Consider the following 13,904-nt stretch of genomic DNA (forward strand, 5'->3'; position numbering starts at 1 on the left):
GCAAAGCCAGACTTCTCCAGCATCCTTTTGTCTGTGGCGGTCTCTGCACCAGCCTGGGCAGGTTCCACTGCCTCCTTACATGCTTATTCTGAACTCATTTGACCATTCACTCATTACAAAAGTATTTGTGTGTGTTATGTGGCAGCCAATAAGACAAGGTCCCTGTTCTCATGGATCTTCAGGGCTAGTTGAAGAAACACAATTATTCACAAAATAATGCTATTAGGGTGAGAGACATAGCTGTATGAGAGTTAATAATAAAAAAATGAACAAGACAAGGAGGATTTCCATGGTGTGTCTGTGTTTATGTTGGTATACATATAGGTTATTTTATACAGAAATACTGCTTCTTTCCTCCTATTCCATTCCATTCATTTCTCTTCCCTTCCCTTCTGATGGATTCCTTTCTGAGTACTTGCCCAATCTGAGCTATATCCAACCTGACTTAAGTATATATTTAGGAAATAGGGCCAACAATTTAGGGGAAAAGCACCATTAACATATCAATACACACAAAAAATATAGTTATGTTAAGAAAAATTAAAGGTTCACCCCCCACCTGGGAGATATAGCTTTCATTTCAACTTGTAAAATTTGAAATGGTAAATTTTATTGTAATATTTTTCCTTTTCCCTTAGAAATTTCCATAGAATTTCTTTTCTTCTCCCTTCCACTTTTTATTTTGAAAAATGTCAAACCTATAGTAAAGTTTGACAGAATGAACATTCGTATTCTCATTACCTAGATTCACCAGTTGTTAACATTGTGCTTCATTTGCTTTTTCTCTCTCTCTACAGATTTAATCTTTTATTTTGCTGAGCCATTTGACAGTAAATTACAGACATCATGACATTTCACTCCTAAATACTTTAGCCTGTAGCTCCTAAGAACAAGGAAATTCTCTTTTCTAGCCATAAGACCATTATTATAGCAAAGAAATTTAATACTGATACAATAATATCTAATATATAGTCAGTATTCAGATTTCCTAACAGTCTCAAGAGAGTCCTTTATGGCTGTTTCTTTTTAATCCATGATCTAATCAAGGATCATTCATTGCATTTAGTTCTCATGTCTCTAAATCCCGTTAATCTATAACTGTCTCCCTGTCTTTTTTTTTTGGTCTTCATAATATTGACAGTTTTGAAGAATCCAGGCCAGCTGTCTTATAGAGTGTTCTAAACATGGAGTTGTCTGATTGTTTCCTATGAGATTCAGTTTGAACATTTTAGGAAGAATGTTACATAGGGGATGGGGTGTCCTTCCCATTAAATCACAATCAGGAATACAATATAAGTTTGTCCTATTATTGGTGGTGCGAATTTTGATCACTTGTTAAAGATGGTATCTGCCAGATTTCCCCATTTGAGGCTGTCTCCACCCACCCCATAATGAATAAGTAATCTGCGAAGTGCTGTGTTGAGAACAGTGACTATCTTGTTCCCCAACTTTTCACCCAATGACTTGAGCATCCTCTGATGATCTTTGCTGAATCAGTTATTACATTGCTGGTTGTGAAATGATATGTTTTCCTAATTCTATCATTCTTTCTACATTTATTAGCTGGCATTTTCCTGTGAAAGAGAGCCCTTCCTGTACTTTTTTTAGCATCTTTATAGACTCATGGATTCCTTTTTTATTCATTGTGTTATGATCCATTAACTATCTTTTAACTAAGAATATTTTTTTTTTTTTTTTTGGTGAGGAAGATCGGCCCTGAGCTAAAATCTGCCAATCCTCCTATTTTTGCTGAGGAAGACTGGCCCTGGGCTAACATCCATGCCCATCTTCCTCCACTTTATATGGGACGCCGGCACAGCATGGCTTGCCAAGCAGTGCGTCGGTGCGCGCCCGGGATCCGGAACCGGTTAACCCCGGGCCGCCGCAGTGGAGCGCGCGCACTTAACCACTGGCGCCACTGGGCCGGCCCCTTAACTAAGACTATTTTAAATTGAGGTGTGATTTACACACAGTGAAATGTATAGATATTAAGTGTACAATTTGATTAGTCTTGACAATTGCACATGCCCGTGTAACTCCCACCCTATAAAGATACAGACCATGTCCATTACCACAAAAGGTTTCATTTGCCTCCCCCACCCTTACAAGCAGCACTGATCTGATTTCTTCATTATTCTCTCTGATGTTTAAATTGTCTGAAATGTTGGCAATGAAAGCGCCTCGAGTTGGCTCTGTCTGTTTGACGTGTCCCTCTTAATCTTTGAGCACCTTCTTGCTTTCTGGCACAAGAAAATATTTTGTTTTATTCTTAGCTACTACTACTACTACTACTACTACTACTACTACTGCTAATTATTATTGTTATTGTTTTTTATCGGCTGAAAATATCTCGTGGTATGAATACTAGTTTTATCTTTTCTCCATTGTGGGCTTCAGGTTATTTCCCTTTTTATCCTGTTACAAAAATGCTGTAGCAAACATCTTGGAACACATATTCTTGCACCACTTTTGTGAATATTTTTGTAGGCTAGAGCTCTAAAAGTGGTATTTCTAGGTCAAAGAATATGCACATTTAAGTTTTTGATTGATATTTCTAAATTCTTCCCTCCCCTCTTAAGAAGCCTCGTTAATTAAGTTTCCACAAACAATGCTGGTTTCCCAGCAGCCTTACCACCATTGAATTGTATCTGAATGTGTGTATATGGTAGTGCAGGGTTTGATTTTGGACTTATCCTTGAGCAAGGCCAACATGCAAACCATAGATCCTCCTTTTTGGTTCCAAGCCTAGTTTCGATTTGTATAGAAATGAAATCTCTCCTCAAAGGAGAGGTTAAACCCAAGGAGAAATTTTTGCCATTCTTTGTCATTCAGGGTCACATTCATCATTACAGCCAACTTTTGGCAGAGGATGTGCTTATGTTTTTATTCTGCATTAACCAAACATGGGAGACAAATGAAAAGGGAGGCGTGGGAGGGATGATAACATTGCCCCCAGGGCTTCTGGTCCTCTTGAGCAGTTTTTATAAAATTGGGTTCACAGTTACTGCTCTGTATTCCTAGCCTTAAATAACTATTGAAACTGATATTTATTTTGCAGTGAACCTTGATGATTCTACATTTGGGGTAGCAGGTTTATCAGAACATATGTGAGCGTGTGTGTGAGTGTGTGTGATCACTCTCTGATGTCAGCTAGCAAACAAAGACTTAGTGTTCTTGTTTTATTTTAAATATTGGACCTTCGGTTAAACACCTTTGTGGATGACTTGTAGCTTTTCTTTTTCTTTTTTCAGGTTGAGGAATTTGAAAGCTGTTGTCTCTTTGCTAAAGTTCCCTGGGTTGATTTTTTTATAGGTATTTGAAGCTGTGATTTCGTGGATCAATTATGAGAAAGAAACCCGTTTAGAGCACATGGCAAAGCTGATGGAACATGTCCGTCTCCCTCTCTTACCTAGGGATTACCTTGTCCAGGTGAGTGCTGTGTGAAGAACCAAGCACCTCCCTGCATACCCCAGCCTCTAGGAATGGCAATGGGCAATGCTGGCTGTATGGGGTGGTTGAGGAGTTTTACGGGTCTTTTGTATGGGTTGAGGGCACCAACCCACTGGGTTACAAGTGAGGTGTGGTAGTGTAAGGTTTAAGAGCATAGGCTGTTGAATAAGACACTTAGGTTTCAGTCCCTGCTCTGTTACTTGTTAGCTTGGAGTTTTTATTTAACCTCTTCAAGCCTCATTTTCTTCTTCCGTGGAAGGGAAGTTATAATGGAGCCCAGAGGGGTTATTGTGGGGACCAAAGGAGGTGCAAGCATGCAATTCAGGTGGTTAGCACGGAGCCAGGCATAACAAACGTTCAGTAGAAGTTAGCTGCTTTTATCGTGGAGGGCCAAAGCAAGAGGGATCATTTCCATAATGTTTTTATGTTCCCTTTTTGTCTTAGTTTTAGGCAACTTGGAGCCCCATTTAGGACTGTAAAAACCAGCTCCTCACAGGTGCCTAGAATACGTATTGTATCTGCTTCCTCTGAAAACGTGGCACCACAGGTTTTCTGGTTTAATCCTTATACCAACCCTGTGAGCAGAGATTATAACCCACTTCCTACAAATTTGGGTCCTGAGGCTTATGGAGGTTGGGATTTATCTGTCACCAGCAGGTAGGAGGCAGGTTCAGGATTCACATCCAAGTCTGCCAGGCTCTACAGCACACACCTTCCATGAAGCAGGCTGCCACCTATAATACTCTCTGTTCTGTTTATCTATTACATGACTTATTTTGTAGAGCAAATGGCTTTAGATACTTTTACAAACAGGCAGAGGATAGAACTTTAAACATATGAACAAAACAAAGCACCAAGGCAGTATGCCAACCTGCAGTGTCCTCGAGAAGTGTCTGGAAAGAATGGAAGGTGTGAAGCAAGGGTAAGAGGAGGTTCAGCAGCCTAGCATCCTAGGTCTGTCACTTCCCAGCCATCTAACACTGGGCAAATACTCACCCTTTCTAACCGTCAGTATTCTCATCTGCTAAAAATAGCACCTGCCCTTATGGGATTGTTTGGAGGTAGAATGAGATAATCCATATAAAGCCTGCAACCCAGTGTTGACTGAATTCTGGCTGATACAGCTACTATCTTCATGGGCATTGTTGCTGTTGGTAGTAGTGGGAGACACAGTATCCTCACAAGTACTTGTCAAGTCCCCGGCTCGTGACAATGTTGACCACAGGCCTGAGGGGTAGGTGAAATGTTCTCTGAATCTCTGAACCTCAGCCCTCTTCTCAGGGCTGTGCCCTGCATTTTACACTTTGGATGGTACCACTGCCGCCTGGTGGCAGCATATCCTTCTTGTAGAAAAGGTCCCTAAGTGGAGGGACTGAACCAGCCTGAGCTCCTGGTGTCGGAGTCAAACATCCCACTGTCCTGTGGGAAACTGATCAAAGGTAGAGGTGGACGTCTGCCTCCAGCACAGTCTTGCTTCCACAGGGAGGAAAGGCAGCCTGTGGACCCGGGTTCCAGAGAAAGCTAAAGGGACCTAAGAGACCCCTGGTCACAGCCTCTATTAGGTGCCCACAACTAAAACTTAACAAAGACATTATTATATAGTTCTTGGGTTATTACAGCAAAGTAGGGTTTAGATCCGGAGAAGAAGGGGTCAGAGGCAATGGGCGTGAGAACTGTTGTGTGAGACCCTTTTTGTTAAAAAGGGCATTTTTTAAGGACTTTTTTTTTTTTTTAAAGGGGTGTTTTCAGAACACTCAGGAAAAGGATGTTTCATTAGCACTCATTTGACCTTGAAACTTCAAACTAGATAAACTGCTGGGGATGGCTGATCGTGGTGGAGGAGGAGGAGAAAGGGACAGCCCTTGGCAGACCCAGGCTAACGCTGACTTCTGGGGGAGGTGTTTTGTTGTTTTTGGTTTTTCAATAGCTAACATTTATTAGACTTGTATTAAATATTTAAAAATATCGTACTAAGTGTACAACATGCTATATCTTAAAATTTTTTTAAAAAAATAAAATATATGTAACATAAACTTCATTTTAGCCATTTTTAAGTGGACAGGTCAGTGGCGTTAATTGCATTGACCATGCTGTACAACCATCACCATATCCATTTCTCAAACATTTTCATCCCCCCAAATTGAAACTCTGTACCCATGAAGTACTAACTCTTTGAGGGAGCTTTTCGTTCAAGCTGAATGAGTTCTTTGGGAGAACTAGCTGTGCATGTATTTCTCCTTCTTCTCAAGCTTTTTTGGAGATCCTCTCTCACTCTTTTTATTTTCTTAACTGACCCTAAAAGTTTATGATTTGTCCCAACCTGGCTCAGTCCCTCAGTGGGAGCATAAAAACACCTTCCAAGAAGATGAGTGTTCTTTGGAATCATCTCTGGGTGAGGAGGTGCCCAACTGTCTCGCCAATCCTTCTTTTCCCACCAACTCCAACGCTGCCCAGCAGGTGAGGGCCCTGGCCATGTTTTATTCCTAGTTACAGGGTGGGGGACCCAGGAGAGGCTCAGCCAGACCTTGTGCATGACCAGCCTGAGGGCTGAGATAATAGAGGCCCTTCTCCTTCTCTGACTGGACCGCGCACCTCAGAGTCAGAACCCGTGTCGTGTTCATCATTTTCTTTCCAGGAGCCAACACTGGGCTGCCCACCCAGGAGACATTCAGTCAGTGTTAGCTGTTGAAGGGAATTGACCTTTCGCACAGATCCCAAACACTCCAGCAAAGAAAACATGGAGTGGCCTCCGAAGACCACACTACCCTTTACAGATCTGCCGCATAGCAATCTGACTGGGGCCAAAGGGTGGAGATTTGAGAGAGCACCAGAATGGTTTCACCCATGGCCTTGCTCCTGAGTCGTTTAGGCTTACACTTGCTGAGCACCTGCTTAAGTCCATAGCTCTGGAATCAGAGGTGAAGAAGCCACAGTCCCAGCTTAGATGGGGTCCAAGATGAGGTGGGTAGGTGGGACTTTTGTGCAAGACATTCTTCTGCTCTGATATCATGGCTCTATTAAGAGAGTGCCCGGGGCTGGCCCGGTGGCATAGCGGTTAAGTTCATGTGTTCTGCTTCGGTGGCCTGGGGTTCGCTGGTTCAGGTCCTGGCTGTGGACCTACTCACCACTCATCAAGCCATGTTGAGGTGGCATCCCATATAGCTACAACTCGACAACTATGATATACAACTATGTACTGGGGCTTTGGGGAGAAAAAAGAAAAAGAGGGAGATTGGCAACAGATGTTAGCACAGGGCCAATCTTCCTCAAAAAAAAAAAAAAAGAAGACAATGCCTCACTGCCCAGTTTTCTCCCTGAGGCTTTTGCTTAAGAAAATGGATATTAATTCTTCTTCTTGACTGTCACCTTGTTTTACTCTATGCCTCCAAAGGTTGCCTGAGGGATCCCGCCCTCTTCCTCTTTTCCTCCCTCTCCTCCTCTTAAATGTCTGACCATTTGCCCTAAACATTATGATGCATTCAAACCAGGAGGAATGTGGGAAGAGGATTTCAGGAGAACCAATTTTCTTTGTTTTTGCATAATCTAATCTCAAAGCAAACAAACACACACACACACAGTGAGGTTGTGGGTAACTTAATTTGCCTGTTTTACAAATGAGGAAACTGAGGATCAGAGGAGTTAAATGGTAGAGGTGGAATTTGTGTCCCTGTTTGTTTGATTCCAGAATTTAATCATTTACTCCACTGTGCTCTTGAAATGCAGGAGGTGAGCACTAAGTCGTAACTCTGTGGACCTTTCTCTTGAAGCCTGAGATAATGTGGTGTGGGTATGAATGAGTGTGGGAATGCAGGAATGACACAGCCCGGGGAGACAGCTTGGGAAATGTGGTCGAGTTCTGCTCCTGGATCACCTGTGGGTTATTACCTCCAGACGGTTGAAGAAGAAGCTTTGATAAAGAATAACAACACCTGTAAGGACTTCCTCATCGAAGCCATGAAATACCATCTGCTCCCTCTGGATCAGAGGCTCTTGATTAAGAACCCAAGGACCAAGCCCAGGACTCCAGTCAGCTTGCCCAAGGTAAGGCCCAGCCCAGTCACTGCCAAGAGTCGGGACTGTGTCCTGGGAAAGTGGCTTTCCCCTCCTGCCTCCAAGTCTTTCCTCACCCTTGGCTGCGCTGCATCTTGTTTGCATTTACCACCTAGGAGATGGAGTCTGCTGGTTCCTCTTGAATCTGCTGGTACCTGTCTCTTCTGGGGTCTTTCTTTCCTACGAGTTTCAAGATAACCTCCAGTGTCACCCGGGAGCTTTCAGAATAACTCAGAGCTCTTCCCTCTCCCCTCCTTCTTGTTTCACACCGTGGTTTGGGCTCTGTTTCCACTGGAAGCAGAGGATTAGCTGTGTGGGTTTTAACTTAGTGATGGCCATCACAGCCCTCTTACTAGGCCATTCTTTGAGTCAGAACAGTCCTAGTCGGGTTCCTTCCCTCACCACAGAGCCATGAAGGACAATTAGGGCTGCCAGAGGAGAGGAGGGGCCTGAAGGTGTCTGACAGGTAATGAAGCAGGGGATGGAAATAGGGGAAATGAGACCTAGTGAGGGGGAAGCCAGGGGAAGGGAAGGATGAGCATAGGAGAGGCCCCTATGATGGAGAGTCTATGCTGGGTACTGGCTGCTTTGGGTCCATGCAAGTCCCCTCCCCTCGGGTCCTCAGGTCCCTCATCTGCAAAATGAAGGATGCTGCACTAGATGATCTCTCAGGTTCCTTCTGGCTTGGCATTTGAGTAGTCTTTCTAGGATCCTAACATACCGCTGTCTGGGGAAGTTTCCAGCCAACCCAGGAGGCAAGGCAGGAGGGGAGGAGTGAGTCGTGGCTCGTCGACTGCACAGTAGGCAGTCGTTGGGAATTATTTAGGCCCTTGATTTGTCCACCTCCTCCTCTTTTGGACTGGCTGCCTTACCCCTCACCTGCTGCTTTCAGGAAGCATTTCACAGGGCTCGAGAAGCAGGTTGTTGTCCGAGACCAGATGTTTGGACTCTCCAAGGTTTGCAGTTCCTTCTCTCCGCTCTGCTCTGTGGCCCAGGATCATGGAGATTATAGTGGTTGTGATGTGAATGAAGGTTACAAATGTCCTGCATAATAATATAAGCATTTTTAATGTCAATGATACTGACATTTTTTGAGTGCTGCTTATGTGCCAAGCAGTGAGCTGAAGGTATCCCATGTATATCTTACTTAATCCTCTCAACAACCCTAAAAGGTAGAGGCAGTTATCCTAGTTCTACGAAGAGGAAACTGAGGGTCCGAGAGATTAAGTGACTTGCCCGAGGTCATCGTAGCTGATGTGGTAGAACTAGCATTTGAGTTGAGTCTTGCTCACCCTCCAAACCTGTTCTCGGAACCCACACCCTCGGGCGCCTTGCTTCACCTTTGTAAACCTGAGTGTATATACCTACCTGTCTGCCTCCTGTTGCCTCATGCTGCTTAGAAGGGGCAGCCCCAGGGCAAGGGCCTTGGTCTGACTGGCCATTCGCCTTACTGTGTGTGGATGCCTTTTGTTTTATTTTGTTGAAATATCGCATTGAAACTTCTTTGTATTTTTCAAAATGAAAATAACTTGGTTTTTTTAAACTATAGAAGTATGTGCTCATTGTAGATTATTAAAAGGATACTACAGTTTTGAAATAAAGTAAAAAATCACCTGAAATCCTGCCATCCACGGACAGTCACTGCTGTCATTTTGGTGAATTTTCTTCCAGACATATCTCTGTGCACTTACTCACAAATAGATAAAAATGTATGCTTTTAGATCAATGGAATCTTGCTACATCGATTAAAATCTTTTTTCCTCCTACTCAACCATATGCTACAGACTGTTTCAATGTTATCAGCATGGATGAAATCAGCATTTAAATTGTAGCAGGTACATGGTATTTAAGTATACTTATGTACCATTATTTATTTCACTGTCATTGTCCTCTATTGATGGGCTTTGCAATAATTTCCATTTTTTAAATATTATAAACATTTCTGTGTCAAATATCCTTGAAAAGACGGCATCTTGTTTTAGTTCCCACTTCTTTAATTGTGAGTGAAATTAATGTTGGTTTCCTATGATTATTGGCATTTGTATTTTTTGGGGGGAAATTCTCTGTTCATGTCCTTTGCCCATTTTTCTATAGGACTCTACGTTTTTTTAATCAAGGGTTTGTAAGGGCTCTTTTTATGTTAAAGAGGTGAAGCCTTGGTATATATTTAAAATATTTTTTTCCTAGTTTGCAATTTGCCTCTAAACTTGTTTATAACATTTTTTTGAATCCCCAAAAATAATTTTTAAGTAGTTGATCTATTTTTTGCTTTATAGCTTAGGTTTTCATCATATGAGAGATGTTTTCCCTACTCCGAGATTAAAAAAGAACCTCTCATGTTCTCTTCAAGTACTTTTATGATTTCTGTTTTACATTTGAATCTTTGACGCACTTAGAATTGATTTTGGTGTAAGGAGTGAGCGTAGAAATCCAGCTTTATTTGTGTTGCAAATCATGAGCCAGTTGCCCCAAAGTTATTGTATTAAATGATCTCCCTGTGTCCCATGGATTTGAATACCACCTATGACCATTATGATCTAAATTTCCACAAGCTTTTTGTCTTGAGAATGTGGATGCTAAGGTGCACTGTTGTTTCACGTGGAGGAGGCTTTTTACATCCTGGGTTTTCAGCTGGCTTTGTTGCGTGTCTTTGTGACTTTTCTCTTTGGAAACTGAGGTTCTCATCCTTTATGATATCACGTTAATGACATCTCTTGCTGGGGAGTGTGTTCTGGAGCTAAGGAAATGGTGCAGAGCTGGCCCAGTTTCTTTGTGTGGAGGCCATACCCAGTGACCTCTCCTTTTCTAGACTCCATGTCTAGCTTTTACATACACCCACAGGGAGACAGTTTTAAAAATCAAAGTGAGGTTTGTGTCTGAGCCTGGACTAAGCATGGTGGGAAGCCCTCCGGATATTGAGTCTATAGTTAAGAAGAGTCCACCCTTTGTTTCAGGAGGCCACAGTTGTCCCCCCTGTCACCTCTACTCCATAGGAACCATTTATTTTCAGGATGAAAATGTTTAGATCCCTGGGCGTATAGCCTTCTGCAGGGAACTGGAGCCGGGACTTCCTTTGAATCTGTTGAAGGAATTAAAAAAAAGGCACCACTGCTCTTTGCCTGATTGTTCCCGTCTTTAATCCTTGAATCGTTTAAAGTTGTATGTGTTGTCCAGCCTGCTTCTCAATCTCTATTCTTGTCACCATTGTTTGGGAGCTTAAATTAATGAGGGGATCCCCTACTGTGGGTTTGAGGAACGGGGTGTGCTGAGGAAACAATCACGTTGAGGATTATCACATTGTACATCATCTTATTGAATCATCAGAATAATAGGTCAGTACTACTCATATCCCTACTTTTCTGAGTTTACTCAGAGAGGTTAAGTAACTTGCCCAGTTACACCACTAGTAAGTACAGAGCTGGGGTTTGAACCAAGGTCTGTTTCACTCGAGTCTGTGGTTTTTCTCTTATACCAAACTGCCTCCCAGGACACAGCTTTCAGGTTTTGGTGGCAGATAAAAAAAATCTTTTTCTTTCTTTCTTTTTTTTTTTTTTTTATCAGCAAAATCTCTTTAAATTAAAGCACTGTAACATCTCATTCATCTCATTAAGAGATGCATTTCCAATACATTTCCTTCCTTTTTTTATTAAGACTTTATTTATTTATTTATTTATGTATTTATTTATTTTTGTGAGGAAGATCAGCCCTGAGCTAACATCCATGCTAATCCTCCTCTTTTTGCTGAGGAAGACCGGCTCTGAGCTAATATCTATTGCCAATCCTACTCCTTTTTTTTCCCCCAAAGCCCCAGTAGATAGTTGTACGTCATAGTTGCACATCCTTCTAGTTGCTGTATGTGTGACACAGCCTCAGCATGGCCGGAGAAGCCATGTGTCGGTGTGTGCCTGGGATCTGAACCCGAGCTGCCAGTAGCGGAGCGCGCGCACTTAACCGCTAAGCCACGGGGCTGGCCCAAGACTTTATTTTTTTAGAGCGGTTTTAGGTTCACAGAAGAATTGAGGGGAAAATACAGAGATTTCCCCTATGCTTTCTGCCCCCACACTTGCCTAGCTTCTTCTATTATCAACATCCCAGACTTTTTTCTTTTAAATTCAGGTTTATTGAGGTATAATAATTTATACACAGTAAAATTGCTCTTTTTAGGGATGCGTTTGATGAATTTTGATAAATGTGTTTATTCATGTAACCACCATCCCAATCAAAACATAAAATATTTTAATCACTTCAAAAAGTTCCCTTTTGCTGCTTTGTAGTCAAGCCCCTTCTTCAACCCCAGCCCCTGGCAACTATTGATCTGATTTCTGTCCTTACAGTTTTATCTTTTCTAGAATGTCAAATAAATGGAATCATGCTGTATGTAGACTTTTGAGTTGGCTTCTTTCTCTTAGCATAATGCTTTTGAGATTCATCCATGTTGTTCTGTGTATCAGGAGTTTGTTCCTTTTTACTGCTAAGTAATATTCCATTGTATGGATGTACTGTAATTATCCATTCACTAGTTGATGGACATTTGGGTGTCCTTTTTGGCTATTACAAATAAAGCTGCTCTGAACATTCACCCACAGATCTTTGTGTGGACATGTGTTTTAATTTCTCTTGTGTAAATATGAGTAGGATTGCTGGGTTGTATGGTAAGTACATGTTTAACTTTTTTTCTTTTTTTGATGAGGAAGATTGTCCCTGAGCTAACAGCTGTGCCAATCTTCCTCTATCTTGTATGTGGGTTGCTGCCACAGCATGGCTTGATGAGCGGTGTGTAGGTCCGCACCTGGAATCTGAACCCTCAAATCCTGGGTTGCCGAAGCAGAGTGCACGAACTTAACCACTATGCCACCGGACCGGCCCCAGACATGTTTAACTTCAAAAGAAATTGCAAACCTGTTTTTCAAAATGGCTGTACCACCATGCATTCCCACCAGCAGTGTATGAGAGTTCCAGTTACACCAGAGTTTCACCTATTTGTATTATCTATTTAAAAAAATTGTGGCTGTTCTAGTAGGTATCTGGTGGTATCTCATTATGGTTTTAATTTACATTTCTCTAATGACTAATGATAGCCAGCCCTGGTGGTCTAGTGGTTCAGATTTGGTGCTCTACCACTGCTACCCGGGTTCGTTTCCCAGTCAGGGAACCACACCACCTGACTGTAGGTTGTCATACTGTGGCAGCTGTGTGTTTCTGTGATGCTGAAAGCTATGCCACTGGTATTTCAAATGCCAGCAGGGTCACCCATGGTGGACAAGTTTTAGTGGAGCTTCCACACTAAGACAGACCAGGAAGAAGGACTTGACTACCTACTTCCAAAAAAATTGGCCATGAAAATCCTATGAATAGCAGCAGAGCGTTGTCTGATATAGTGCTGGAAAATGAGAGGATGGCACAAAAATACTGGGCAGAGTTCTGCTCTGCTCTACACAGGGTCACTAGGAGTCAGAATCAACACGATGGCACTAACAACAACAATGACTAATGATGTTGAGCATCTTTTCATGTGCTCATTTGCCATCTTATTTCTTCTTTGATGAAGTATCTGTTCAAATCTTTTTCACATTTAAAAAATTGGGTAATTTTCTTCTTATTGAGTTGTAAAAGTTCTTTATGTATTGTGGATACAAGTCTTTTATCAGATAAATATTTTGCAAATATTTTCTCCCAACCTGTGCCTTGTCTTTTTGTTTTTTTAGATATATCTTCTGGAAGAGCAGAAGTTTATAATTTTATCAATATTTTTCTGTTATGGTTTATGTATTTTGTGTTCTATCTCAAAAATCTTTGCCTAATCTAAGATCACAAAGATTTTCTGGTATTCTTTCTTCTAGCAATTGTAAAGTTTTAGGTTTAATATTTAGGTGTATGATCCATTTGAGATTTTTAAAAATATGGTGTGTGTGTGGTAAGGGTCAAGTTTCATTTATTTTCCATTTGAATGTCCAGTTGTTCCACAGCATTTATTGGGAAGGTTCTCCCTTTTCCATTGAATTACTTTGTCACCTTTGCTGTAAATAATTGGCTATATATGCGTTGGTCTATTTCTGGACTCTCTTCTGTTCCATTTAAATGTTTGTCTATCTTTACACTCGTACCATGTTGCCTTGATTACTAGCTTTTTAGTAGGTCTTGAAATCAGGTAGTGTATCCTCCAATTTTGTTCTTCAAAGTTGGTTTGGCTATTCTAGGTCCTTTGCATGTTCAGCTTGCCTATTTCTACAAAAAAAGAGTGTTTTGCAGAACAGGGGATTTTGATAGGGATTGTATTGAATTTTTAGATCAATTGGGGGATTTGACATCTTAACAATACTAAATCTTCTGATCCATGAACACAGTATGTATCTCCATTTATTTAGGTCTTCTTTAATTTTTCTTAGCAATGTTTTATAGTTTTC

General features: G+C 41.6%; 1 protein-coding gene across 3 annotated transcripts in view; it reads left to right on the forward strand.

The window, feature by feature from the left end:
* The window catches only part of KLHL3 (kelch like family member 3), a 109,356-nt gene that overhangs the window by 66,700 nt on the left and 28,752 nt on the right, over positions 1 to 13,904 (forward strand). For all 3 annotated transcript variants that reach the window (XM_087429757.1, XM_004420159.3, XM_087429756.1), the window contains 2 exons: positions 3,313 to 3,429; positions 7,342 to 7,491. In XM_087429757.1, coding sequence (XP_087285883.1) covers positions 3,313 to 3,429; positions 7,342 to 7,491 — 267 coding nt within the window. The remainder of the gene's footprint in view (positions 1 to 3,312; positions 3,430 to 7,341; positions 7,492 to 13,904) is intronic.

This window comes from Ceratotherium simum, chromosome 4 (assembly GCF_057802395.1).
Source record: "Ceratotherium simum simum isolate JZ-2026a chromosome 4, ASM5780239v1, whole genome shotgun sequence".
Classification (NCBI taxonomy): Eukaryota; Metazoa; Chordata; class Mammalia; order Perissodactyla; family Rhinocerotidae; genus Ceratotherium; species Ceratotherium simum.